The sequence below is a fragment of the Parasteatoda tepidariorum genome, chromosome 12 (genome assembly GCF_982258835.1).
Source record: "Parasteatoda tepidariorum strain Cologne lab strain chromosome 12, Ptep-v5.0, whole genome shotgun sequence".
Taxonomy (NCBI): Eukaryota; Metazoa; Arthropoda; class Arachnida; order Araneae; family Theridiidae; genus Parasteatoda; species Parasteatoda tepidariorum.
The window spans coordinates 28,659,090-28,686,802 of NC_141766.1; the positions used below are offsets into that span (position 1 = coordinate 28,659,090).

The 27,713-nt window shown below is 30.1% G+C and overlaps 1 protein-coding gene across 1 annotated transcript in view; it reads right to left on the minus strand.

The window, feature by feature from the left end:
- The window catches only part of LOC107454829 (spectrin beta chain, non-erythrocytic 5), a 183,503-nt gene that overhangs the window by 124,225 nt on the left and 31,565 nt on the right, over nt 1-27,713 (minus strand). Inside the window, exons 7-19 of the mRNA XM_087155893.1 lie at nt 24,662-24,849; nt 22,631-22,850; nt 20,655-20,786; nt 20,451-20,533; nt 17,254-17,392; nt 14,957-15,150; nt 13,681-13,858; nt 11,283-11,423; nt 9,691-9,786; nt 8,264-8,374; nt 6,716-6,779; nt 3,543-3,634; nt 1,841-1,927 (exon numbers count right to left, since the gene is read on the minus strand). Of these exons, the coding sequence (XP_087012019.1) occupies nt 1,841-1,927; nt 3,543-3,634; nt 6,716-6,779; nt 8,264-8,374; nt 9,691-9,786; nt 11,283-11,423; nt 13,681-13,858; nt 14,957-15,150; nt 17,254-17,392; nt 20,451-20,533; nt 20,655-20,786; nt 22,631-22,850; nt 24,662-24,849 (1,725 nt within the window). The remainder of the gene's footprint in view (nt 1-1,840; nt 1,928-3,542; nt 3,635-6,715; nt 6,780-8,263; nt 8,375-9,690; nt 9,787-11,282; nt 11,424-13,680; nt 13,859-14,956; nt 15,151-17,253; nt 17,393-20,450; nt 20,534-20,654; nt 20,787-22,630; nt 22,851-24,661; nt 24,850-27,713) is intronic.

Sequence of the window (27,713 nt, forward strand, 5' to 3'; positions counted from 1 at the left end):
GAACACGGCAAACTTTACCATATTCTGGTAGATTTAACTATACTTTTTTTTCTCAGTGTTCAAACGTTTAGTATTTAAAAAAAAATTAAGTTCGATATTAATAGGGATATTTTATGTAATTTGAACCATCTTCAACCTCAGATACTATGATACCAGTATGAAATGATATCAAAACAGTTCTTCATTTAATATGTGAATATATTTTTGACATTGTTAATTTGTAATTGTTATTAAAGTTATTTGGCTGGGATAGCTCTTTTGGCAGGGAGCTGGACTCACTTTTGTGAGAACGGGAGATCGAATCCAACCGGTCGAAGACTCCCCGTGTAGTAAATAGTGATTGGTGCACATTAAATCTGTCGAGTCACGAAGTCCTCCTTCTTCCCATAACAAATCAATACCTCTGGGGCTACTGAATTGGAGATTACTCATTCTCTGGTTCAGGTCCAAATTACGATTTATGGATGAATGAATAGATCCGCCCTATAAACGGGCGTGAGGTATGGGTGTTGCGAATTCATGGTCATAAATGGCGCCATTGGAAAACAATAGCAATCGCACCACCTCTGTCTTAATGGCAGACGACGACAACAACAACAACATTAAAGTTAATTGTGTAAGCTTCAAACTGAGGCACCATGACACTAACGTTTTTCGATAAAAAGTGAATGTTTAACATTAGTCTATTAAATATATGTACTTTTAGTTTACAAATTGAATGACAAAATGAAAAGTTCCTTTCATTTACGTTAAGAGGGGGTTAGATTAATTTTTTACAATACCCTACACAAGAGCTAAAATATTTTTAAAGGAAATTAGATTTTTGTGAGTTTCCAAAAACTTATTAGGCATTTTTTAATTATCTTACAATGTTCCTTGAATCATTAAAAATCTATAAATGCAACATCCGAAAAAAACAAGACGAAAAGATATTTAGTTATGCTGTTCATCCCTCACCTAACTTCCTAATTTTACCTATTATTTTCTCTTGCTTGATTTCTCAAAAACATTTCCGGTAACCAACTTTAAAAAAAATTTCTGGGGGTATTTGTTTGAAAAAAATGTGATCGTTAAGACACGGTTCCCAGCAGATCACCGAAGTCAAGCATCACTTGCTGCGGTCAGTGTGCGGGTGGGTGACCACCTGGATCAGTCTGCATTGGGACCGAGGGTGTGCGGTATTGGTCCTTGTTAAACTGCTCTACCGTAAAGTGCTCGACTTCGCGTGCTGGTCGTCGGGTTACAGAAGCGGGGGGGGCAATCCCCTCTGCAGAGGATCAAAATTGTGATGGCATGCCTTCGGATCATCCTCAGGAATGTTTCCCAGACAGTCGCCAGTAGCCAATTGTCAGCTCTAGTGCGACGTAAATGAACTACAACAACAACAATTAAAAAAAAATGTAAAACACTTAGTAAAAAATGAAAATCTAGTTTGTTTTTTCGACTTCTGAGATTTGTATGTTTGATAGTTCGTAATACTACTAAAAGCTTATAATTTCGTCTTGTTTCCATAATAATCTTGCTGGCATAGAAACTGAATAGTGTTTAATTTAAACATTCATTTTGGCAAAAAAATATGAAGAAATTAAAGGGCTTTTTCTTTTCAAGTTTCTGCAAAGCAAGCTTAACTGAAAGTTTTAATAAAAAATTAATATTTCTGTGTATAGGTAAATTGGCAAATCAGAATGAAATCAAGAAATGAACCCTCTGTCTCAAAAATTCACTTGAAACAGTCACCTCAAAAAATCACCTCACGCAGGCTTGCCGATATAGGCGAGTGGCATCAGAGACAACAGCAAAACAACTCAGAAAAAGAGAATTTTGAAGAAATTATGAATACCTTTTGCCTCATCCAAGATTCCATTTCTTGGCAACCATCTCGAACTCGGAAATACATGTTATTGTGTTGCAATCTTTTTTGTCTTTCCTACATTAGTATATATAAATAATATATAGCAATAATATAAAGATAAATATATAGCATGTTAATTTCCTTCAATGAAAACAGACATAAACAATCATATTTTCTCACCTGAACTTAAGGTGTTTTTTAATTTTTTTTAATTAAAAACTATATCATATTAAGAAAAAGAAGCATTTTTATTTGTCATGACCAGTTGTTTATCATTTTTTTTTATAATTTGATAATTGATAGAAAAAAAAGAGTTGAATGAAATCGAAAAAGCGATACCGATTATTCTGAAAAGTATAAAATATCTTAACAATATTTTTCTGATCGACACGGTAGCTCATAAATTGCAGCTTTAGTATTTTTAAAATATTTTTCAATAACATTCTACAATGCTAAAAATAACGTCCTTTAGTGTACTGATCTGAAGTCACGGTTCCCAGAAGAACACCGGAATCAAGCCTCATTGGTTGCAGTCAGTGGGCGGGTGGGTGACAGCTTTGGCCAACCTACGAAAGGATCGAGAGTGTGCGGTATCGGTCTTCGTTAAACTGTTCTACCGTAAAGTGCTCCGCTTCGCTCTCATGTTGTTGGGGTCTCAAAGCGGGTAGTCATCCTCTCCCCAGAGGATCAAAATTGTGATGGCATGACGTCGGATCATTGTCAAGGATGTTATTCAGACCCTCCCCAATATCCCATTGTGTGCCGCGATGGCTCAGGGGGTAGAGCGTTTGCCTTCCAATGAGGTGAACCGGGGTTCGATCCCGGCTATGGCTAGTCGATACGAATTCTGCTTTCGGCTTGCACCGACCACAGCGCTGACGTGAAATATCCTCAGTGGTAGACGGGTAGTCGTAAGCCCAAAAAATGGGTCGGCTGTTCAACAACGGTTATAAAATTAATTAAAATAGCCCATTGTGAGCCGTAGTGGCTCAGCGGATGTGAAGTGAGCTGAACTGGATTCGAATCTCAGTGATAGCAGGCTGATACGAGATCCACACCCGGGTCGCACTGAGCGGAGTGCTGACGTAAAAGCATTCTCAGTGTGAGATGGAGGATGGGTAAGAGTTCCTTTACCGTTAGGCTAACTTTGGGAGATTTTCGCGGTTTTCCTCTCCATGTAACGCAATTGCGGGTTAGTTGCTTTAAAATGTCCTCCACGAAAGAAAATTTCTCCCACTACTTGATTCCGAAGTTCCCTTGTCTTCTGGATTGTGTTCAAAATTAAAGGCTACGCAGTTGAACATTAGCAGTCGTAAACCCAAAATATTGGGTCGGCTGTTCAAGGATGGTTTCAAAACAGCCCATTGTGCAGCTCTTGTATGATGTTAATAAACAACTACAACTATAGTCTACCAATGAAAAGAACACCCCTACCCATTCATCTGGAGCTGTGGTGGTGACTATATTTACGAGGTTTAAGTACTTTAAGGATGACCTTAGACTTTATGGCGAGAGGAGTTCTTTCTACTGACAAACATTACAAAAATATCAACAATACAATAACAATACAATTTATTTGAAATAAAAGTTTCATATTTTAACTTGTATTTTTAAAAATTATTATTGCACCTTGGATACAAAAGAATTTTCGGTTGAGATTAAAAACATTCGTACACAGATATGTACTTACTTCACATTGTTGTTGTAGCTCAGAAAATGCCTTTTCAATGCGTGTTTGACGATTAGTAACCTGGTCACTTACTGAATCTATCCCTGAATATTCTACAGAAAAGAGAAAAAAAATAGTCGGATGAAGAAAACATCTTTCCAAAAATCTTTCCAAAAACGGATCACTTCCAAACAATATATATATATATATATATATATATATATATATATATATATATATATATATATATATATATATATATATATATATATATATATATATATATATATATATATATATATATATATATATATATCAATCAGTTTTTAAAATTATCCAGTATAATATTACCTTGCGCACATCCATTTCGGGCCCATCCTTGGTAACTAACAAATCAAATCTCAGAATAACAAATCACTTCAGCAGTGCAGTAAGAACGACACTTTGAAACCCTCTTGTTACACTCAATTTGCGCTTCTGTTTTCATCTTTTGTTTTCATATTTTGTAATCTGGCAATCTTTCTGCGTAAACATTTTTAAATCATTCTTGAAAAATTTTTCGTCGATGTAAGTTGATCTGATTTTGCTACTCGCTTTATAGCCCCTTTTCAATGTTTTTTCTTTTTATTTCATTTTATTTTCTGTTTTTACATGTTATTTTTACTTATTTGTACTTTTTCTGATCTATTTTATTTATTGTTATTTTTATTAAAAAAATTTTTGAGTGCTCCTCACACTATTGTATTAATATATTTTGCTTTGGCTTTATTGATACAATATCAGAAAGCACTCTGTTTTCCGGATATAATCGTGTTGGCTGAAGAAAAGATTATATCTTTTTTTTCCAGTTTTCTAAATAAAATTTCATTCATTTTTTATATGTATATATATAAACTGTTGTTTGTTAATTTTTACTTATTATTCTCCCCCCCCCCTTTTTTTTCATATGTCTATAATTTTTCTTTGTTTTATTCTTCATTTTGAACTTATCTGAAGAGTTCTGTTTACTTGCATCTTAAGCGCAATAAATGAAACTTATTGTTTTTCTTAACTTTCTTCGTGTTTTCTTATATTTTTTTATGTATATATATATATATATATATATATATATATATATATATATATATATATATATATATATATATATATATATATATATATATATATATATATATATATATATATATATAATATATATATATATATTTAATTTGTACATATTCTTCATTGAATTTTTCATGATTTGCAAAATTAATTGTTCATAAATTTTTGAACATAAATGAAAAAAAATTCAAACAATCTTTTTTCGATTTTATATTTCTGCACAAATAAAATTCCGATAATTTAACAGATTTTCAGTAATTATTAGATTGTATTTCTACAATTAAAAAATATTAAAATATATTTTTGTTTTTAATTAGAATGTCAGAAGAAAATCTATATATAAAAGGGTGTATCTGTATATAAAAAGGGGCATAGGTGTACAAAGGGTTGATTACTCATCTTTACAAAATCGAGCTATCTTTACATTTCTAATAAAGATTTTCTCTTCAGTGCTTTAAGAACATAGAATTTTTGAAATTTTATTATTTAAATTCAGAAAAAAAGCATAGTCAAAACGACCAGAATTTAATTAAATATTTACCATGTTTTTGGCTCCATGGGAATATAAACAATTTCGCTAATTTTGACTGAATCACTTTGTTAATGATTTCGGTAAAATTAACTATTAAATATGATTTTATAATGTGATAAAATTTGGTAAATGTGGTAAAGTTAGGTAATTTTATCACGATACCTTAGATTATGGCATAAAAACCAATTGTTCGGTTAAATTTATTTTTCAGTTTTGTATTTTTTACTAAATGTCTGGTAATAAGAACAATCATTTGAAAAGGCAGAGCCTACGATAAACGATTACATTTTAAGGAAAATTTTCCACATGAATGGTTTAAACACCGTAAATTTTGGCTTATAATATCAGTATTTTTTTCACCTACCAGAAATGTTATTACCATTCAGTACGGTAATTTCACATGATTTTTTTTTCGAGTAAAAGCAATTTCATTCAAATGATGTAATTTGTAATTTAAACTAAAATAGTTTAAAATTATATTAAAATAAGTGAAATCAATATCTTTAGTATCAAATGTATCGAAATATATATAAAGAATGTGGAAATGTCCTGAAACAATTAATGTTTTTATCTGTGAAGGTTTGACAATTTGCAGATGATTTTTTCAAAATTAGCTACTTTTTAAAAAAGTATTTTAAATTTGCTGCACTTTTAGAAAAGTATCGACAGGTTTAAGATTGACGAGTCAAGCCATTACACTTAAATAGACAATTTTTTTAACATGAATAAAAACGGTTAACTCAGCACCTTATTAAAGTTGCAACGGATTTTAACTATGTCATTTTTCAAAATTCCAATTGTGTACCATCAGTACGTGTCCAAACAGTGTACCATCATTAGAAACAGAAAATTAAAAACATAAGAAGTTTAATTTAAAAAAAATATTATTCAAAGTGGAAAAAAATATAAAATATTATTAAACACAAAAATAAATATAATTATATAAAATATAGAAAAACATGCATGATTTTTGTTCTTCAAAATTTTTTCACTTTATATGATTTAAGCATTTTGTATTGAAAATTGGGTTTTAGAACCACCAACCTTTACATCAAGATCGTATTAATATGATACCGAAATAAATTGTTTCATCATTTAAAATTTTTTGTCGATCGTCGTAGTAGATTAATCATTATTTTCCTCTTTTAAATCCAAAACAGAAGCCAAAAAAAAATAGATGAACATCTTTTACCATTGAACATCATAAACTGTGAAACTATACTTATAGGCATAGTTAAAAAAAAAAATCCTTGCAAATTTCGCTATCGGAAATGTTACTTAATTGATCGATTTAACCTGATGAATAATTAAACTTATTGATTATTACTTAAATGATTGACTAAATGATTATCCTCAAAAAGCTGTGTTTCAAGTGACTGTTTAATTCAACGATGGTCAAAATTAGGGTTTTTATTTGCCATGACTGATTTTTTTTAGTAGACAAAGCTTTTTTTGTTACATTTTATTATATTTCAATTGCTTGATTTAAAACTTATAAATATACTTTTTATTATTTATTTAACCAATTAAATATGCATTTCTGTGGAAAATGTCTCACCTGGACTCATAGAGGGTTGTTTTCCTCTTGACAACAAATTTGCGCTTGAAAACTTTTGGATTCTCTAAAATAAATAAAAATAAAAGGTAAGTGTATTTTGCAAAAAAATATGTTTTAAAAAATTTTGAAAACGAATTACTGTTACTTAGTGGTCCAGATTAAAAACTTGATTACTTCCGTTTTGAGAAGACGTAGGGAAATGGGCAAATATGAAAACACACCTTACGAAGCAAGATGATAGGAATTTTTTTTTCAAAAAAAATGGAAGTATTAATGTAATTGCTTATGTTTACTGTCTTAAGAAAAACTTGACATAATGTTACTGGATATCCCAAAAAGTAATTAATGAAAAGTCGAAAAAGGTAGAAATATATGGTTTGTTGTGTATTGTTCAGGAAACCAGTTTATTTATTTTCTTCAAGTTTCAAAATTAGTTTCGAAATTCACCCACAGATGTCAGTACTATCTGAGAAAAACAATAAAAAAATATTTTCAAAATAGCTACCATTTGGAGGAGCCGTGAAGTGCAGTCGCGCAATCTCAGGACTAAATTAAAAAACGCATATTCAACTATTTCTGTTAGATTGTTCTTACATGCTGTAAAAGGCATTGTTTTATTATTTTCTTAGTTAAAAGTGCAATCTTTTGACGACTTAGTGACTAATTTTTAAATTCTACAAGAATATATTACCCATTTTGATAATCAGAAGACAGCAAATCATGAATTTATATTTCCTAATACTTTTTTTATTTATCTATTTCTTTCTTTCTTTCCTTTTATCCTCCGACCACACTGTAAAAATGACTGCTCAAATTTCATGAAACTGTCTTCGTTTTCGACGAAACCGTTTCCTGGCACATGCTCCGAGCGAAAATTTCGTCAGAGTGACGAAATAACCATCGTCTCCACTTTTTCGATGAAATGAATTTCGTCAATAGTATAGAAATATTTCGTCGTTCTATTTTATTCAAAAAAAAAAAAAAAAAAATCGTCAAGCCTAATATATCTAATTTTTCCGATAATCACTTAATCGTGGGCACCATATAGCTGGATTAATGCCACTTTAGTAACAAAAGAAAGACATATGGAACAAAGAGATAAAGTGTCCCCATGACCGAAATGGGATTCGAAACCTGGATCTTCCTGGGAATAGGCCAACTACTTGACCACATACAAGCCGGTCAGCTTATTTCGTCACTTTATTTTCAATCGTCTAGTCTTCATCCTAGTTTCGTCATTCTAGTTAACAATTTCCCAGAATACACCACGATGAGGTGCCGAGTGGAGGAAACATTTTCATCATATATTCGAGAGTTTCCATTTCGTAACAAATCACGTGATTTCGCGAAAAAATATTACCCAAAATTAGCGAAATATAGCTAAAGGATATCCGAATCTTCAAAACTGAGAGTCTTTTTTTCCTGAGTTTTATTTCTTTTTCTGTAATTTTGGGACTCTCGTTAGATTTAAATTAATTTGACTCAACGTACAGTTATCAAAGTTTACACCTACATGACTCATAAATTCAATGCAAAAGAAAACTTTACTTGAGGTGAATGGGACTCAGATATTTTCCTAGCTTCTTCTGACAGTATTCCAATTTCAGATGAATATGCAGCAATTTCTTGCTGCATGTACACGTGCCTTCGTGATAAAGCCTAAAAATAGTTTTAATACAATCAAACTTGAGTTTAACATAGAATACAATTCATAGAATACATAGAATAGAATACGTAGAATAGAATACATAGAATAGAATACATAGAATAGGATACATAGAATAGAATACATAGAATAGAATACTTAGAATAGAATACATAGAATAGAATACATGGAATACATAGAATGGAATAAATAGAATACATAGAATAGAATACATAGAACAGAATACATAGAATAGAATACATAGAATAGAATTCAAAATCTTGACGTTTTAAAATATTTCTAAAATGCATATATATTTGATAAATAAGTAACCGAAATTGTAGCTCCTGTTTCCCGTTAAATATAATTCTACATAAGTTATCTTCGAATACTATTTTACTTCCATCTTCATTTTTTCTACTTAAAAATAACACTAATGTTTAAAGTAAATAGGAAAAAAAACAAATGTCTAGAGTTTATTTAAATACTCATAACTCGTTTTTAACTAAGTACTATCTCGTATTCTATTAAAGGAAGTATACATGAAGAAGAATAAAGAGTAAAGAATTAGTTTCCAAACGCTATTTTATTGAAAGATAAAAAAAATTGGAAATTCAATTACTTTTTATAGCATCTATAACAACTATAAATATCCTATTGCAGCATATACTTGCTATACTACACTGTAAAAACTTTCTGATGAAGTTAGAGTAAACTGTATTGGCTCCCTGATAGTAGATGATCAGTAGGATTCCTGTTGCCATAAAATTCATTTTTACAATAAAATTCTACACCGTAATTTTTACAGTAATATTTATTTAATTGCAATGATTCAGTGACTTTAAATATTACTGTAAAAATTAGGATCACATTTTTTGTTCCGTAAAGTTTAACGATATGAAATACTGGCATACTTAGTACCGGTACTTTTTACCGTAACTTTATTCGAGATTTTTTACAGTATAGTTTCGTTCGAGCGTTTAATACTTTTTAACAAAAGTAAATGTTATATAAGAAAATGTTCTTTACTTCGACTTGATTTTTGAGGTGCTTAAGATCAAAAATTATGTTTTTACATTAACAAAGACCGTTATTTTTTATGTGACAGTGCAGTTTTCAATTTAAAACTCATTTGCAAAATGCTATTTTAACCTTTTGGGAACGGATGGTACAAAAGTGATACATTAAAAGTAATTACTCCTTACTACGGTTACGGTACAACAGGCCTAATATTTTATTACTTTGTTTCAACTTATCTTCAATATATGAGCATTTTATACTCAATATTTATAAACAGTATATAATCATAATAGATACATTTAAAGATTACCTCACACGTGAGTTCATCAGTTCCATAGTCTAGGCTAAGAAGTATGTGAAGCTGTTCTGAAATCCAAGATTCAGCTTCATCGGCGTCCACTGAATACTGTTGAAGAAAATATTCTCAATTTGTTAAAAATGCTAAAATCATCAGCGTTTAATTAAAAGAAGGGAGTAATTTTAATCATCTCCAAGTATAAAAATCTTTCAATTTCGAAATACGTAGTTGGATTTTCTAGGCTAGGAATTAAACTATAATAAAAAATTTCTATTCGTGGTATATGGGTAAATAGATAGGTTTTCTTATAAAAAACTCATACATTTAATTTGTAATTATTAATTTCCTTACATTGATAAATATATTTACTGAAAAATACGAAATCAATAACACTGAGAAACAAATTTTTTTTTTATTACATGAGATTTTTTAAACTGATATTTGACATTTTTGCCTCGGTAATTTCAAATCTGCAATCTTTTTCTCTCTCCAGGCAATAGTTTTTCCTTAAATGACATTTTTAGTCTCTTTTTTGTTGACATTTGCAAGCATAAAAACGTTATATATGACAGGGGTTCCCATAAATGCTGCAATAAACTTTCAGAAGAGTTATATCATATCATCAGGATTAAAGCTGCTTAGATACCCATGCCCGGAAATGTTGTCATACGCCGCTAGAGGAGCTTCCTTATTACTTATAATCCGTGAAATCCGCGAAAGACATGTTCCAGCATCTGAAGACAGTAAAAGCGAGGATAAAGTGGAAGTTCCTCCTTCCAAAAATGAAGCTCTGCACTGCACTGAAGTTCTGAGAAAATATTTTTCTTCAATATCTGGCACAGAGGAAGATTTGAACTCTGTGTACAAACTCGAAAAGAGAATTATGCTAAGTAATCCCCATACCAAACAAACCTGTATTGATGGCTTTTTCATTCCTAAATAAATTAAAGTAAATATGTAAACCATACTGTTTGTCATTCTATTGATGCTATGTTTTAATTGAATTGTTTTAATGTAAATTCTTTAACGCTTTTTTTTATTTTAAGAAATTGAAATTTCGTTGCTGTATGTAATAATTGTTAATTTATGGGTATTTTCCCAATTTTTTGAAAAACAATGCAACTCCGGTTTATTCGTCACTCCGCTAAATTCGTCAGTTTTTCAGAGTTCCCGAGAGTGTCGAATTAACGAGGTTTGACTGTATATATAAAATCCTGATAATTAAGAAATAATTACAGATAAGGAAGTTTAACAATAAATGTCGTTTATAAACATAAATCATTTCATTATTTCGTTGTACACTTTAAAAAATTCGTGATCAAATTCCGGTATAAATATCGGCACTTTGGGTTCATCATAAGCGAAGTCCATTTTTACCGTAAAATATTACAGCGCAATTTTTACAGTAATATTTATTTAATGAGAGTGATTCAGTAATTTTACGGTAATTACTGTAAAAATTACGGTATATCAGATTTTTTACTTTTGTAACATGTTCAGATAAAAGTGGATTTTACGGTAAAAAGTACAGACAACCTGAGTGCCAGTACTTTTTACCGTAATTTGATCCGGAATTTTTTACAGTGTAGTAAAAGATTGATTACCTGATGAAACTGTACAGTGTGATCAATGCGACTTGATTTGTCGTCATATAACTCTTTTAGTTCATCAAAAGCTCTCTGGAGTTTGAGGTCCTGTATGTCAGATGAGAGGTCTTTCTGTAATTGTATTTCTGAACCCAGAAACTAGAAAAAAATTACATTTCATTTTTTTAATCAAAAAAATAACTTAGTAAAAGGATTTGGTAATCTGAATTCCTTTGTTCAATGCGAAAAATAAAAAACGGACCACCCTGAATAACTTTTGGTCCAATGATCATATCTTTACGTTCTGGGACTCATTCTTAAAGTCTTGAGGGGGGGGACCTCAAAATGAGCTAATTAATTAGTGCAGACGATATTTTAAGTTACGATATCAGATACAAAAACGTATTTTCTCTACTGGATACTCTTTTATACTCTTTTACCTGTATACTCTTGGATACTCTTTCATTTTACCCTAAGTAAACACACCTTTTTTTTCGATGGATGTGAATTTCTGACCTTTGAAATATAAAGTAGTCGCAATCAGGTAGTCGGAATTTGGTGATAGTGGTCCCTATAATTTAGTCGGGAGAGTGGTCCAAAGTTTGGACTACATAATATTAATTTTACTTTTTACTAATTTTCATATCTTGAAAACTTTTTAAATGCACAAAATTATAAAATGTATTTATCCAAAATTAATTCCATGCGAAAAATAAATTTTAGTAACTATTCATTATTTTCTATTATTTTATTAATAATAGTAAAAAAATTGAATTGTGGGGTATACAATTTTAGATGTAATCTTAAAGTACTTTACATATCAAAATACAAAATTTGAGCAAAATCGGTCGAATAGTTCCTTAGAAATTGAATTTTAAAAACGTCGCAAATTTAAAATTTGATTTCTCAGGAACTATTAAACTGATCGCTTAAATTTTGTATTTTGCCATTTAAAATTATCTTCTCTAAAAGGATGCATGTGTGCATATCTTACAAATAAAATTTTTCCGACAATAACTAAATATTATTCAAAAAAATAATAAATATTTACTGAAAGTTATATTCTGCATGGAATTATTCTTAGATAAACGAATTTTATAATTGTGTTCGAGACTTTTTCAATTCGGTTAAGAAGTTCTCGAGATATAGCGAAATACGCAAAAAGTAAAATTAACGTTAAAGAGTTCAAACTTTGGATCGCTTTCCTGACTAAACTATTGGGACCATATTTCCAAGATTGCGGCTACGCATTATTCGTAGCGGGTCAGAAATCCAATTCTTTGGAGAAAAAAAAGGTATGTTTGCTCAGAAAAAGTACGATTTTGTGTCTGATGTCGTAACTTAAAATATCGTCTACACTAATTAATTACCATATTTGAAGTCATCCCCTTGAACCACTAAGATTGAGTCCTAGAACGTGAAGATCCGATTATTAGATCAAAAGTTATTTTGGGTGGTCTGTTTATTCATGTTTTTGCGCTCTCTGTACATTTTACTCTTTCAATAATAATTTATTTAAGTAATCAAAAAATTATAAACGCACTGTCAGAAAACTTCACAATTTTAATATTATGTTGAACCATAATATTGGTATCTTGAACTCTAATTTAAATAACTTCTTTAATATTAGTACCTTGAACTATAATGTAGTGTAACCTAAAAAGGAGGTCAATCTGACAGCTTTTTTTTGTTCAATTACACCAATTTAGGAATTGCCAATTTGCCCGTTATAATTTAGATTGGCATCACATTAAAATGAGGCAAGCAAATTTAAACCATCAAAAATTTCTTAAATTGGCAACTTAGCAATATACAGACGGTTAAAATAATTTAACAAGTTGATTGAAAATCAGATACTTATCTAGTTAATTTTCTAGAAAGATCTAGTTGGAAAAATTTCTTTAGATATTTGTCTTTGAATTAGTTTAAAAAAATTTACTTCTTAAATGAAGTATTCTTCTTCACCTAATTTACTTAAATTTTCAGGAAAATTGAAATTTTTTAGGACAAGCAAAATTACCTATTATTCCTTTAGGATCTGCAAGGATCACAGCTGCAAGATTGCAAGATTTCTTAGGAAAGATTTTCTAAATAGTGCTTTTGTTTTAATAAATAAATTTTTTAAAGATTCAATAAAAATGCCATAAACATCACGGCAAATCAATTATTTAAAGACATGCATATAGAATTTATTAGTTACGCAGTTATGTTTCCAAGTGTTGACAAAATAGCTAAATTTTAGAATTTTTATCCCCCTTTTATTCAAAGTTCCTCTATGATTTTTTTTAATTTTTTCGAACAACAAGATGGCAGCTACTCCATTATAGTATTTAGGAGAAAAGGATTCGCTCTATATTATTAAACAATATATCAAGAACATATCTCAAATTGGCTTCATTTTATTATTGAAACTTACTTTGTGTTTCTTTTGAAGGAGTAACGCACTTGCTAGATCTTTGCAATTAACATCTGAGCTACAGTATTGATGCTTTTCATGAATCCACGAATAAATTTCTTCAATTTGATCGAGCTGTTCTTTTCGCTTGATAAGATCATCCAACTGAACTCGTTTGGCGTTAGAAACCTGCACAAGGCTAAAAACAAATTTTCGTTCAAAATAAGGTGTTTAAAAATTCTAAAAAAGTAAAATATCTATTGAAACACAAATTTTCACTTATTCTAAACGTCTTTCCACTAATACTCTATATAAATATGTAACACGAGTAAGCATGTTTTATACATAAAATAGTCTACCGATAAAAATGTTCTATAAATATTTTTAAATGAATTGAATAGTCCCTCTGCGTACAGGAGTCAGGGGAAAAATTTTAAAAATCAATCAAAAGACGATGATGAATAGCACGATAAAAGCAGATGGATATTAAATAGATATGAAGACAGTTTGTAAAACTTAATTTGATTTCGTCTTCAATATTTGTAAGTTACGGTTTGTTTTTGCCTTCAAGGCTAAAATTAGTTTGTATCGCCTGTCGCCATGCCATGCTAATTCTGCTATCGTATTTCCTATTATTGCATGATAAAGTATAGTAAAGCACTCCTGCAACAGCCCATTGTGGGCCAGATTGAGGCTAAGGCTCCACAATTTTGCGACCAACAGCATGGGGCAATGCTGTCAAAACTGCGAACAGGCCGCCTTTACTTCCCAGACAAGCTAGTACCTATCGATTTGAGCAGGTTGAGCATCAAGCGATCACTGAGGATTGAACCCCAGTTCTTCACAATGATAGTTCAGTGCTTAAACCGCTGAGCCATCGTGGCTCGCATGATGAGCTTATATATATATATATATATATATATATATATATATATATATATATATATATATATATATATATATATATATATATATATATATATATATATATATATATATATATATATATATATATATATATATATATATATATATATATATATATAAATTAAAGACATATGAAAAAAAGGGGTTTTTCTTGTATTTATTTATTATATATATATATATATATATATTGAAAAGTGTTCATGGCTCTATTGTTTAATAATTAGAATTTTTTTTAAGCTATAAGAAAATGTAAAACATTTTTAAATTTTGTGTCCATGACACTGTTATTATTCATAACTCTATTGCTTACTATTTTTAATCATTTGTGATCTCTTTTAAAAAGGGAAAACAGTTCTCTGAACATACATACCTTTGATGATATTCTTTTAATTTAGCCAATTGGTTTTTCAATACAGTTACATCCTTCGTTTTCTCCTGACTTAGCACTTTAACATCTAATCGTCGAACATATTCACCCCATGATGTTATCTGTACTTCTCTTACTGCATGATTTTGAGAACTGGCTTCAAGGTCTAAAGGTTCACTTTCAGATTCTATGTCGACCTTTAATAAATAAGAGAAGTTACAGTTGTCATTACGGTTGTTATAATTCATTTTTAAAATATCGAAAAAATGTGTTGTCAGTTTTTCCACTAAGAATAGACAGATCATAGTAATTTCATGTTCATCTCATCAGTCGTTCATTTTTAATTTATTCATTTTCATTTAATTTATTTCATTTTAATTTATTTAAAGACTCATTTGAATAAAATTTCAAACGTAATATTAATATATAATAATATATAAAATTATAAATAATGATGCATGTTTGAAGGTGTGCTTAAAAACACATCTTGAATATTTCACAAAATTGCATAATTTTTGGAAATCGATCTATATTTTAAAATCTATAAAAATTTAAAATCTATAATAATTTTTGATTCATCTTTATTTCACTGGGAAACTGTTTTAAACTTCACATATTTTCCTGAAAACATAAATGACTCATAAGTTTTATCATAACTTTAGTTCAAAGTTCATGAATTTTTATCATTACGGAAGTTTATGAAAACTTGTTTGGACATCCAATTTTAAAAATAATGTAATTTCGAAAAAAATACATCGATATTGAAAATTTCAAAATTGAGTACAAAATAACATAAAAAATCAATAGACATTAATTATGAGAAAATAAAAAATTCCGACTCAGGAAAGTCGTAATTGTACTTTACAGTACTTGCTTTATTTTGTACACATGTATTGTAACAAATTGCTGACTTAATTAAATTGCATTAGTTTTAAAATAACATTTTTATTAGCATGCAAAGAACAATTTTTTAAAAGAAACATAGTAAACCAGTAGATTTAAAGGGGTTTGGAAACTTTTCTCATTAGACTCGTTTGACAGTTGGAAAAAACTGAAGACTGAAATTTTCTCAGAAATGTATTTTTTAAATCGGTTAACATGATTCTTCAAAAACTAATTAATGAATATTATTAAAACTTTGCACACTTTTTCCAGATACGATCACGTAGAGATTGAACGGAGTATATATATTTTTTTAATTTTTATCACAATTTGTTTTTAAGGCAGTAAATGGTCCTGATTTTACCAAAATCAGTGCTTTTTTTTAATACAGCTCTATCAAAAATTACGAGCTAAAATTAACGACCTATAGAAAATAATAATGAATATTATTATTAATTTTAAAGCTATTAAGAGTTTTTCTGACACCCGTGTGATCATTTATTTTGTTGTTGTTGTCGTCTGCCATTAAGGCAGAGGGGATGCGATCGTTCTGATTTTCAAGTGGCTCCCTCTAGGGCCAGGAATTCCACTTATTTTACAGTCATAGGTCACACCCGTTTCTAGTTCAGACCCATTCATACATCCATTCACTCATCAACAGATAGTAATTTTGACCAGAATCAGGGAACGATCAGCCTCCAATATTGTACCCTTTGAGGTATTGATTTGTTATGGAAACATATAGGACTTTGTGACCCGACAGATTTAACGTGCACCAGTCACCATTTACCACACGGAGAATCTTCAGCCTGTTGGATACGAACTTCCGTTCTCACAAAAGTGAGTCCAGAGCATTGCCAAACAAGCTATCCTGGCAGATCATTTTCTTGTTGTAAGTGATTTAAGTAAGAAAACTCTCAATGGTTGAATTTAAAGTCTTTACACGAAAATATGAAAAAATAATGTTCAAATGCATTTTATATGCTTAAATTTAAAATAATTTATTGTATTTAAAAACTATAGAAAGTATGCTTTATCTACCCTTGCTTGTTATGAGTGTTAAAAGGAGCTTTCAAATCTATTACTGAGAAAAAAATTTGTTTCAAACATTGTCTATTATGTTAGACAAAAAAAGTTTTAATATAAGAATTGGAAAACGATTTCGAAAGGCGTCCATTTAAAAAAAAAAATTTTTTTTAAACTATGTATTATGTAACAGCGTGAAACCAGTAGGCTTTCGTGCTACATATAATTTAAATTGAAGAAGGTGCAACGCATTTGAATGATCATTTTATCATATTTCTCATAGAAAATAAAAAAGCAGTGTTTATTTTTTCATATCATAAGGATAGAACACCCTTAATTTCATAATTTACACAATAAATAAATGAATAAATAAATAACAATTTTATAACAACCTGCATCTGGTTCATTTCGTCAGATAAGGAATCCATTTCCTCCAAAATGCTCATAACTTTTCGCAAATTGGCGAATTTTTCATCAAATTTTTTAAGCAGCTCAATGACATAGTTCCATTGTGTTTCTATTTCATTTTTCCTGTGAAGATATTTTAAAACAGGTTTAGTTACCATGCACAAAAAGAAACTGCACTAATATTAGTTTGCATTTTTATGATATGTATCATTCATCTTTCCCCCTATTTTTTGACTTGTATGTATAAACGGAATATTTCTGCTATCTATAATTCAAAACGTCTCATTAAAATTTGACAGATTGGCAAATCAGGCATTTTCACGTTTAAACAGTAGATTGTTAAGATGGCAAATTCAAAAAAAAAAAAAAAAAAAAAAAAAAAAAAAAAAACTACAGTGACCTCTCACTTATGCACCACCTCTTTTATGCACCTTTTTCAGTGATACGACGATTTTTATAGGTCCCAGTACATTAGATAGGAAAATAATGATAAACATCCTTCGTTTATGCGTCGCTCTAAAAGTAAATTTTTCAATTATGCGCCGAAATTTTAGGCTAACATGTTAATTTTTCAAGCCTTTAAATATTTTTTCTTTTTTTAAAAAAATGTTTTAAATTCAAAATGAAGCAAATAAGCAATCCTTGTTACAGATAAAAAGAAATATATGTTGTTAGATCCTATTGAATTTGCTTCCCCCTGTGACCTTTTCATTTTTGCTGTTTCTGGAAAGACATTCTTTCTAGAATTTCGAATAGGGTGTCTTATTTGTTACACCAACAACAATGAAAGCGCATTCATCTCTTAGAAAATGACCATTCCTCTTGTCCAGAGGTTAGTTTTACTCTCATGCTGTTTTCTTGAAAAAAAAGACACCTGGAATACGAAAGAGGAAAGAGACCGCGATCACTTACTTGCTATCAGATGGACATCATGAGTAAATAAAAGGAGGTGATCATTGACAGAAGTACTTGAACAACTTATTCTACAGCATATTATGACGTCAAGTACTTTTCTTAGAAATTTATCATGTTATGTTTCACCCCCTCCCATAAAACTCAAATTTTTTGTGAAGAGCTGTTTATTTATAACTAACTAAAACTTGTGGACGATGAGAACGTGGTGGATGATGCTGATGAGGATGATAAAGTTCCTCCAAATCACACAGCAGTATTGAAAGTCTTAGACACTATTCGTGATTATTTGCAATTTAATTTTGCTTCTGAAACTCCCCTTTATCCCATTTATGTGAACTGGAAAAAACTGTTTTTGAATAACGTCGGCAAAAATAAATACAAACATGTATTAAGATTATTTTGTACGAAAATAAATTGTCTTATGGTATGTTAATTTTTTTTGTTTGTATAGTTATAGTAAATACCAAAACAGTATAAATATTAACATTTAGTCTTTAGAAACATATTTATTCATATTGTCACTACAATTTACTTTGCGTTTTAGAATTTTGAAGTTTTTCACTTATGCGCCTCTTTCACTTATGCGCTTTTTCCTCTTGGCCCCTACACCGGTGCATAAGTGAGAGTTCACTGAATGTTTTTACTGTGGAAAATAACTTTTTGATTAGCTTTTTTACTATTTTGCTATCTCAACACGAATTGTTTTTTTCACATGAACAATATAAATATTATCTCTCACATTAAATAACAACTATATTTTAAGTACCAGTAACAAAATATTAGGAAAGCAAATTGTTGCTCAATAAACTACAACAATTGTATTATAAATACCATTATTGTTATGCGACACTAAAATCAGATTCTTTTAATAATCTGAGGTTAACCTTTTCGTAAAAGATTTTTTAAACGTTTTTTCTTCAAAAAAAAATTCTAAATTTTACTTCAATTCCATGAAATTAAACATAATAAATATTAGATTTTTTAACTCTGTTAAAATTACTTTTAACAAAATCTTTTTAAAAAAAACTTTAAAATACTTTGTTGTTAAAATAAAAAATAGGAAGTAATTTAGTTATCGAACCACAATATACTTTTACAGAAACATTATTTTCATTTTATGATAATCAGAAATCAATAGACAAATTATTTTCATTGATCACAAACTATTTTTTATTAACATCTTTTGCTAATTAAATTATATAAAACCCCTAAAGTAATTCCTTCAATTATGCGAATAAAGTCTTTTAATAGTTTATTCTTTTAACGCACTTTTAAAGAGAAAAGTTATATTTAAAATATTTTTGTTTAGTGAAATATTTTTGCAATAAATTATTTTATTTTATTTTACAACAATCGTTGAACAGCTGACCCAATTTTAGGCTTACAACTACTAATGTTCAACTCCGTAACTTAGTAATTTTGAATCCAATCTAGAAGACAAGGGAGCTTCTTGATCAAGTTTTGCTTTCCTGGAGGTATTTTTGATGAAACTAACCCACATTAGCGTTACATAAAGTGGAAAACCATGATTATCTCCCACAGTCAGGCAGACGGCAAGAGGACTCTAACCCATGATCCATCTAACACTCAGGATGTTTTACGTCAGCACTGTGGTCGGGGTCATCTGGGTGCGGAATTCGAGCTGGGGTTCGATAGCTGGGATGCGAACCCGGTTCACCTCATTGGGAGATTAACGGTCTATCCTCTGAGTCAATAAAATTATTTAATATAATTAACAGATCTATGAATGACTTTTTATGAGAACATAATTATCGTTATTACTCAGCTGAAAATATACATGACTTTTGTAACAGGGAACTTCTGTCTCTGCGAAATATTTAGCAACGTGTGCTACGCCATCAAACTTAGACCTGCTTGAGTTCGATACTAAATAATTTATTTTTGTCATCGGAAATTTTCCAAAAGTAGCCAAAATTGGCATTTTCGAAGTCGAAAACAAATAAATAAATGATTGTTGGCTAGGTGAAACATTTGCCATTATTGATGTTTGCCATTATTGATGTTAATGCACCCTTTACAGTGTATGTAGACACTTGATCCGGTGTTTACTTGAAATAAAGTATTCACTTACAGTGTTTTTCAAGGTTTTCAACAACGAATTCAGAACCGTTTTACCGTTTCTACAATGTAGTTAATTAATTTAGTTTATGCAATGGAAAATCAGAAAAAAATCTCTACTATTTTAAAATCAATTTGTTCCTTACAAAATAACACGAATCACTAGTAAACAAAATTAAGTATTTACTTTTCAATGACTTTCTCCTTTTCTCTGTAATTTCCTTGAATTAAGGTATCAGCAATGGCAACAAAATCTTTGATCATAATTTCCTGAAATAAGACACAAAAAGTTCACAAATTATAAAAAAAAGTTAAAGAGATGCTAAAAAAATAAGTAAGAAAATATAATATAGTTTTGTGTTAGTCTATTATTTATATAACTTTCATTTACCCTTGCAACAATGCCCGTGCGGATTGCTTCATGCTTTTTGAATGTTGCATCAGCTTGCTTTATGTTGGAACCGTAGTTTGGATCCATCAGTATATTTCGCATATCATTCAAAAAACTTTCTCTCACAGCTCTCTGAAAGAAAAATTAAACCCACAGTTAAAGCATAACTCTGACTCATATATATTGTTATTGAAAATACCATTGCTAAACAAGGCTGATTAAAAATATAATTCCATGTTTAAGAAACAATCATTCAAAATTCCAATGTTAAACAAACGATCGTTGAAAATACCAGTACTTCTAAATAGAAGTGTTAAATGAATGCCCATCAAAACTCATGCAATTGATCACATATACGTGCTGAATGGCATTCATGGTTGTTTGGTAAGCTGAATGACATTCATGGCATTCTTTTAACACATGTTTCAAATAAATGCTACTCAGCACACAAGTGTTAAGGTACATCACTAGGAACACAAATGTTAAATAAATTACAGTTTAAAATCAATGGATCAAATTTAAATTAGTTTAAAACCCATGGGTAAAATCAAAGCTCTGATTAGGTATATTAATTTTGATTTTGTGCGATGTAAATGAATTTAATCATAATTATAAATACCTCAAAATATCGCAGAACACATCATCAGCTTCAAAGTAAAATCTATCTAGTTGACATAACTTTAGTTTTGAATTATTCTAATTAAAAACCATATCATTCACGATTTTCATTTGAGATTCCAAGAACGTGAAATTTTGCTCAAAAGTTTGATGTTTCAAAAATATCAATAGATAACTTAATAATAAGTTATTTAATTTGTAGTGCAGTCAGATTTTCAGAGTATGTGATGCACTAAAAAAACTTTTTTTTTTAGTATTTTAGTTTCATAGATTTTGTTATTAAACTATTAACACGTTGAACGCCATGCTAATTTGACATGTCTTGCCCGTCAGGCCACAACGGTAAATAACTAGAAACTAAATTTGCAACTATTAGACATATTTTGCTAGTTTTTAAAATGTTTAGCATGACATATCTGAAAAAAGGGGTGAATTATATAAGCCTACGAATTTTTTAGAAACAGTGGTGGATAAAAACCTAGTAAATAGAATTTATTAAACCAAGAATCACAATAATTAAGTAAATTTTGAAAAAATTTTCTGCAATTCCATAAAAGAGTGTAAATTTTGTAGTTCCATATCATGTTATACGCTGTTAGCCAGCTGTTTTTCGCGGCCCATTTGAAAGATCAGTGTCAACCAGCTGTTTTTCGCTGCCCATGTGAAAGATCAGTGTCAGCCAGCTGTTTTTCGCGGCCCATGTGAAAGATCAGTGTCAGCCAACTGTTTTTCGCGGTCCATGTGAAAGATCAGTGTCAGCCACCGAAGGTTGACGCAGCCTAAATGTAATTTCAGTGTCAGCCACCGGTGGCTGACGCGGCCTAAATGGAAGATCCAGTTTCAGCCACCGATGGCTGACGCGGCGCTCAACATGTTAAAAGAGCCATGATTTCTCAGGGGAGAGAGCGTTTGCCTTCCATTGAGGTGCATCGTATGTTCGAATCTCTGCAATTGCTGGTCGATACGAATTCCACATTCGGTTGGCATCGACCGCATTTCTGACGTGAAGTATCCTCAGTGGTATACGAATCATAGGTTTGAGTCCCCTTGCCGTCAGACTAACCGTGGGAGGTTCTCGTAATCTTTCTCTCCGTATTACACAAATGCGGGTTAGTTCCATCAAAAAGACATCCACGAAGACAAATTTCTCCCAATACTTGACCAGGAGTTCCCTCGTCCTCTGGATTGGGTTCAAAATGTCAAGGCTACGGAGTGGAGCATTAGTTATCATAAACCCCCAAAAAAAATTGGGTCTGTTGCTCAACGACGGTTATAAAATAAAATATGAAATAAACATTTTAAAAAAATTTTAAAAATGAACAAAAAAAAATTCAATAAATGAAACACTTCTATATTACCTTCTTTTCAAATTTATATGCTAAATTTTCCAATTTCTCCTGTTCTTTAAGTTGTTCTCTTACATCTATTTCATGCTGATATTCTGCATGTTCTAAATCACTCCATGCTTTTTCTATCTCTGCAGGACTTGAATCATCAGGTGGTATCCAAACATTTTTTCCCAATCTCTTCATTTGAATGGCAAACAGAAGAGCTTCAATCTCATTTTTGGACTGATTTCTAAAATGTATTTGGTATCATCATTTTTATAAATATTTAGAACTTAAATGTGCCTTCCTTAAGTATCTTAGAAACAATGATACAATACAAACATTGGGTGACAATTATTGAGCTAAACTAGTAGTCAGCAACCTATGACCCGAGGGTCACCTACGTACTATATTTAAGAAATATTGGATTATCCCATCTGCACTTTTTGTATTCTAAAAATAAGTATTAATTGAAAAAGCACGTGCTGTATATATATATATATATATATATATATATATATATATATATATATATATATATATATATATATATATATATATATATATATATATATATATATATATATATATATATATATATATATATATATATATATATATATTATTTTAGTCTGAAGATATTTTCGAGATAATTTTGCTATTCTGTTTCTAAAGTTGTCCAGCGAGGAAATACTGCTTAAATATCTGCATTTAATATGAAGAAAATGTTAGAGGATTATTTTATCATTTAGACGTTTTTGAGATATTCATTGTGATATACATTTGTGATATACAAAAAAAAAAACCTTTTGTAATATACATTGCACTTGCTCTGGATAGTAAAAAAATAATTTGGTGCAAAGAATAATTTGAAAAAAATTGTTTTGATTTCTTAAAAAATTACACGACTGTTCCTGAAGAATTCCACGGATATTTCATTTCTCTAAAGGTAAAAATAGTGTTTAATTATCTTAACAATCAACATCAGATAACCAGAAACAACTTCTAAAACTGCAAAAGGCATGAAATAAGTAAAAAAAATCTGACAAAATGACAAAAACTGACGGGCAAACGTTTGATGCCGATCGCTGACGCTGAAGTAATTTTATTTTATTTTATTACCGTCGTTGAGCAGCCGACCCGATTTTGGGTTTACGACTACTGGTGTTCAACGCCGAGCCTTATAATTTTGAACCTAATCCCGAAGACAAGGGAACTCCTAGATCAAGTATTGGGTGAAATTTGCCGTCGTGGAGAACTTTTTGATGTAACTAAACCGCATTTGCGCTGCATGGAATGGAAAACCCCGAAACCTCCCAATGTTAACCTGATGACAAGGTGACTCTAACCCATGATCCGTCTACCTCTGTGGATATTTTTCGTCTGCACTGTGGTCGGTGCGAGTCGGGTGCGGAATTCGAATCAACCAGCCATTTCTAGGATTCAATCCCGGTTCACCTCATTGGTAGGTGAACGCTTGATTCCCTGATTCAAAACGGCTCGCTGAAATAATAGATCATATCTTTGCTAGGTATAAAACATGACATATTTGTAAACTTAGATGGTTTTCATTTGAATTCCTCTTGATTCTTGAATTCGTTGTTCTCCATATTTATTGAATTCATTGTTGTTAATTTTTTTCCTATACTGAGTGTCCCATATCTTATACTTATATTTCTTAAAATCTGCAGCGAAAAAAAAATTAAAAAATATGCAAAATAGCGGCTGCAAATGATTTTCTTTCCGGGGAGGATAAAAAAGAACCGTTCTGAAAATAGAACGAATAATTTTCGCAAAAATCAAAATTAAAAACATTTTACTTTCCGGAGAAAAGCCGAAAGAACGTGAAATGTGGTTTAATGATTTTAAACCAGCTCCTCAAACTTCCTCAATTGATTCGTCAGATTTTGATAACTATTTTTCCCCACTCAAATTAATATGTTACCTCTAAGTGTTTCTATTTTTGATACGAATTTTTTAAAATAGATATTTAGGGTGGCATTAACGGAACACACTGCTCATTATAATAAAATATTTTAAGATAAAATGCTTTAAATTTACTTCAATGGTTTTTCTTTTGTTCGATATTCTTTAAAACTGATTATTTCCTGTTGAATGGATTCTAGTGAATCCAATGGTGGCATGTATTTGAATTCATATACTTTAGAATGAATCCATTCAAGAAGCTCTGATGCTTGATTATCATAATCTTGTTTCATTTTGTCGATTTCCATCATTTTCTGCATTACCTGTTTATAAAAAGGTGAAATTAGTGACTTCGTATGCAAAAAAACAAAATGATTAAAACTATTCCTTAAAACTCAAAGATGTACCCAAAATGATTAATTTAAAAAAAAGGAGAAAATCAAAATGTTTGATTTGCTGCGTTGTGCTTAGGAAACTAGTTATATGTCGCATTTACAATTTGCGCAATGTAACAATTTACTCTTTTGGTTAAATCTTATCTTTTAATTTTTTTAAACCTTTATTTCCTTTTTTTTTATATAACAGTTTAAATTTATGTATTATTAATGTGTTATATACATCTAAAGTTTAAAAAAGAATTAATAAATTTTCTTTTTCTTTCATAATCTTGCATATTATGTATCCCTGTTCATTTCACGAAAAATTAATTCCTACTAGCGTGACACACATGTATAAACTTAATACGACATCAAATGGATAAACATATAATTTTTTTTAAATATTTTGTCTGGCAAAATTTCATTTTCTTTTCCTAAACAATATTAACTTTCTGGTAGCTCTTCCTCACGGGTCAACTCTGTCATTTCACTTCCTGTAGAGAGAGATACCCGTCTATACCCGCCTTTTTTTTCCTTATTTTTTTTTAAAAAAAAAGGGGGGGAGCTTACTGTTTGTCTACGATAGGTACTCTGTCCGCCATTCGTCTGGAGGGGTGGCGGGGACTATGGTAACGAGGTATGATTATTTCAAGTAGGGGTGCGAGGTCCCTCTTTAAGACTGGTTTCGGTGGGAGAAAAGGAGACTTCTTTCTTTGATCTATTGTATTAGCCCTAGAGTTAAGAGAAATGAGCATTCGCGCCTGAAACATCGTTTAGAGCGTGTGATTCCTTTTTTTTAATCTTTTCTCTTTTTCAAAAGCTTCTGTTTTAGAAAAAAAATTAAAAAAATTTATATGTATGTATGGAATATGTATGGAAATTGTATAAAATTGTTTAAAGCAGCTCAATGTTTTATTAATAAATAACTCATCTATAAATGTATCATACATAGTAAATTGGTTATTAAGAAAAAAATAAATTTGCTAATAAAAACTGTTTTTAATAAATAGTGAAAAAAAACTGTACAGGTTACAATAAAATATGAATAAGAAAACGTAATTTAAGCAAAAAAAACTTCAGATAATTTCAGATGGTTTGATGGGTGCTGATAAAAATCATCCTTGATAGTTTTAGATTTCATCCTAGTTGCGGTCACTTGCTTTCAGTTTCAAAAAAAAATAAATAAATAAATAAATGAATAAAATATTTAAAAATTAATAATCAAAACAAAGATATTTAATATTTCTCCGGCACAGATAACGTGAACTATTTTTATTTTCAGCAAAAGTTTTATCTCCTTTTAAAATCAGAGTTATTAAGTTTAAGCTCTTCACTTTTTCCAGAAAATTCAAGTAATAAAAGAAATTAACTGCTTTAAAAAATGTACAAGTTTAGAAATTAAACCATCTAACAATCAATGAACATTCATAATAAATATCGTAAAATTAAAAAGTAATATTAAAAAAACCTGTACTATCCAAAAGGTCAGAATTTGTTCACTTTTTTTCCTTGGTATTTAAAAAATAACAACTGATTGAATCGAGAGAATTATTTTAAGTAAGAAAGAAATATTCATGCGAATCTTAAAAAAGTTCTTGAATCAGATTAAATAAGTCTCCTACTGGTGGCTGAGTCAGCCAATCTGGTATACTCCCCATACAAGCTATCATCGAAGGCGAAAGAAAAGGAGACCTCTTCATCGAAGCCACCCTCCCTAAAATGCTCTCTTCTTGTTTCCATAGCACCAGACTGCCGCAGACTTTGTGGCGGACAGAGTACCTATCGTAGACAAACAGTACTTAATCTGATTCGTCGAATTTTCAAACTTTCCACTCTTTAAATTTAATTAGCTATCGCGTTTCTGGGTCTATACCAGTTAACGATTTTTAAAAAAAAAGATTTAACACTTTCTCTCTGATCTTCTTGCTTTTTACTCTAAACGGTATGTCCTCTGTTTTTCTCCGAATTGCGGACTTCGGTCCGTATTGAGAGAATTTATTTCCTTTTATCTTATATCCTTTTTCGTTGTCTTTAATTTTAAGGAAATCTACAAACCGTAATGAATTTCTGTAAACTGAATTTCTACTTTTCATGCCTTTGATTTCTGTTAATATAAAAGACCCTTTCAAATATAAGCGTTCCTTCTATATTTATCTTATCATCACAATTTAAATTTATCTTTCACTTATACCTTATTTTAAATTCTCTTGTCCCCCATTTTTAATTCTAGCCTTAATATGTTTTGCTGGTAAAAATGAGAGTTTGTCCTTAAATAAATGTCATACTGAATTAAAAGAATGCGTGAATTTATTTCTCTTCATTTGGTGATCGTTGTTGTATTTTCATTTTTCCAGTGAGTATTTTTTGTTATTGTTTTGAGTATTTGTTTTATTTCTCTTTGGATATGTCTCTAAATTGTGCTAAATGATATATTTATATTTGGATATAGCATGCCATTGTATTTTTATCTTTTTATTTATGATTTTGATTAATTTTTGTTTTCATCTTATTTCAAATTTGGTGATACCAATTTGTTCAAACCTCACATTTTGTGACCTCTTGAACCTATTGTTTTATTGTTATCCCTCGATATCATTGTACTACCACTTTTCCTTAATGATCACGTGCCCCTTAATTTAATTACTCATGATCCTATTTCCGGCCCTAAGTTGTGTACTTTGAAATCCATAATTGCCTTTTTTTTTTTTTACTCAATGACTATATCCAAATACATGTACAAATACAAAATATTATTTCGTTCCATTCCAATGTAGTATAATAATTTTATTATGATGTTTACATGTTTACAT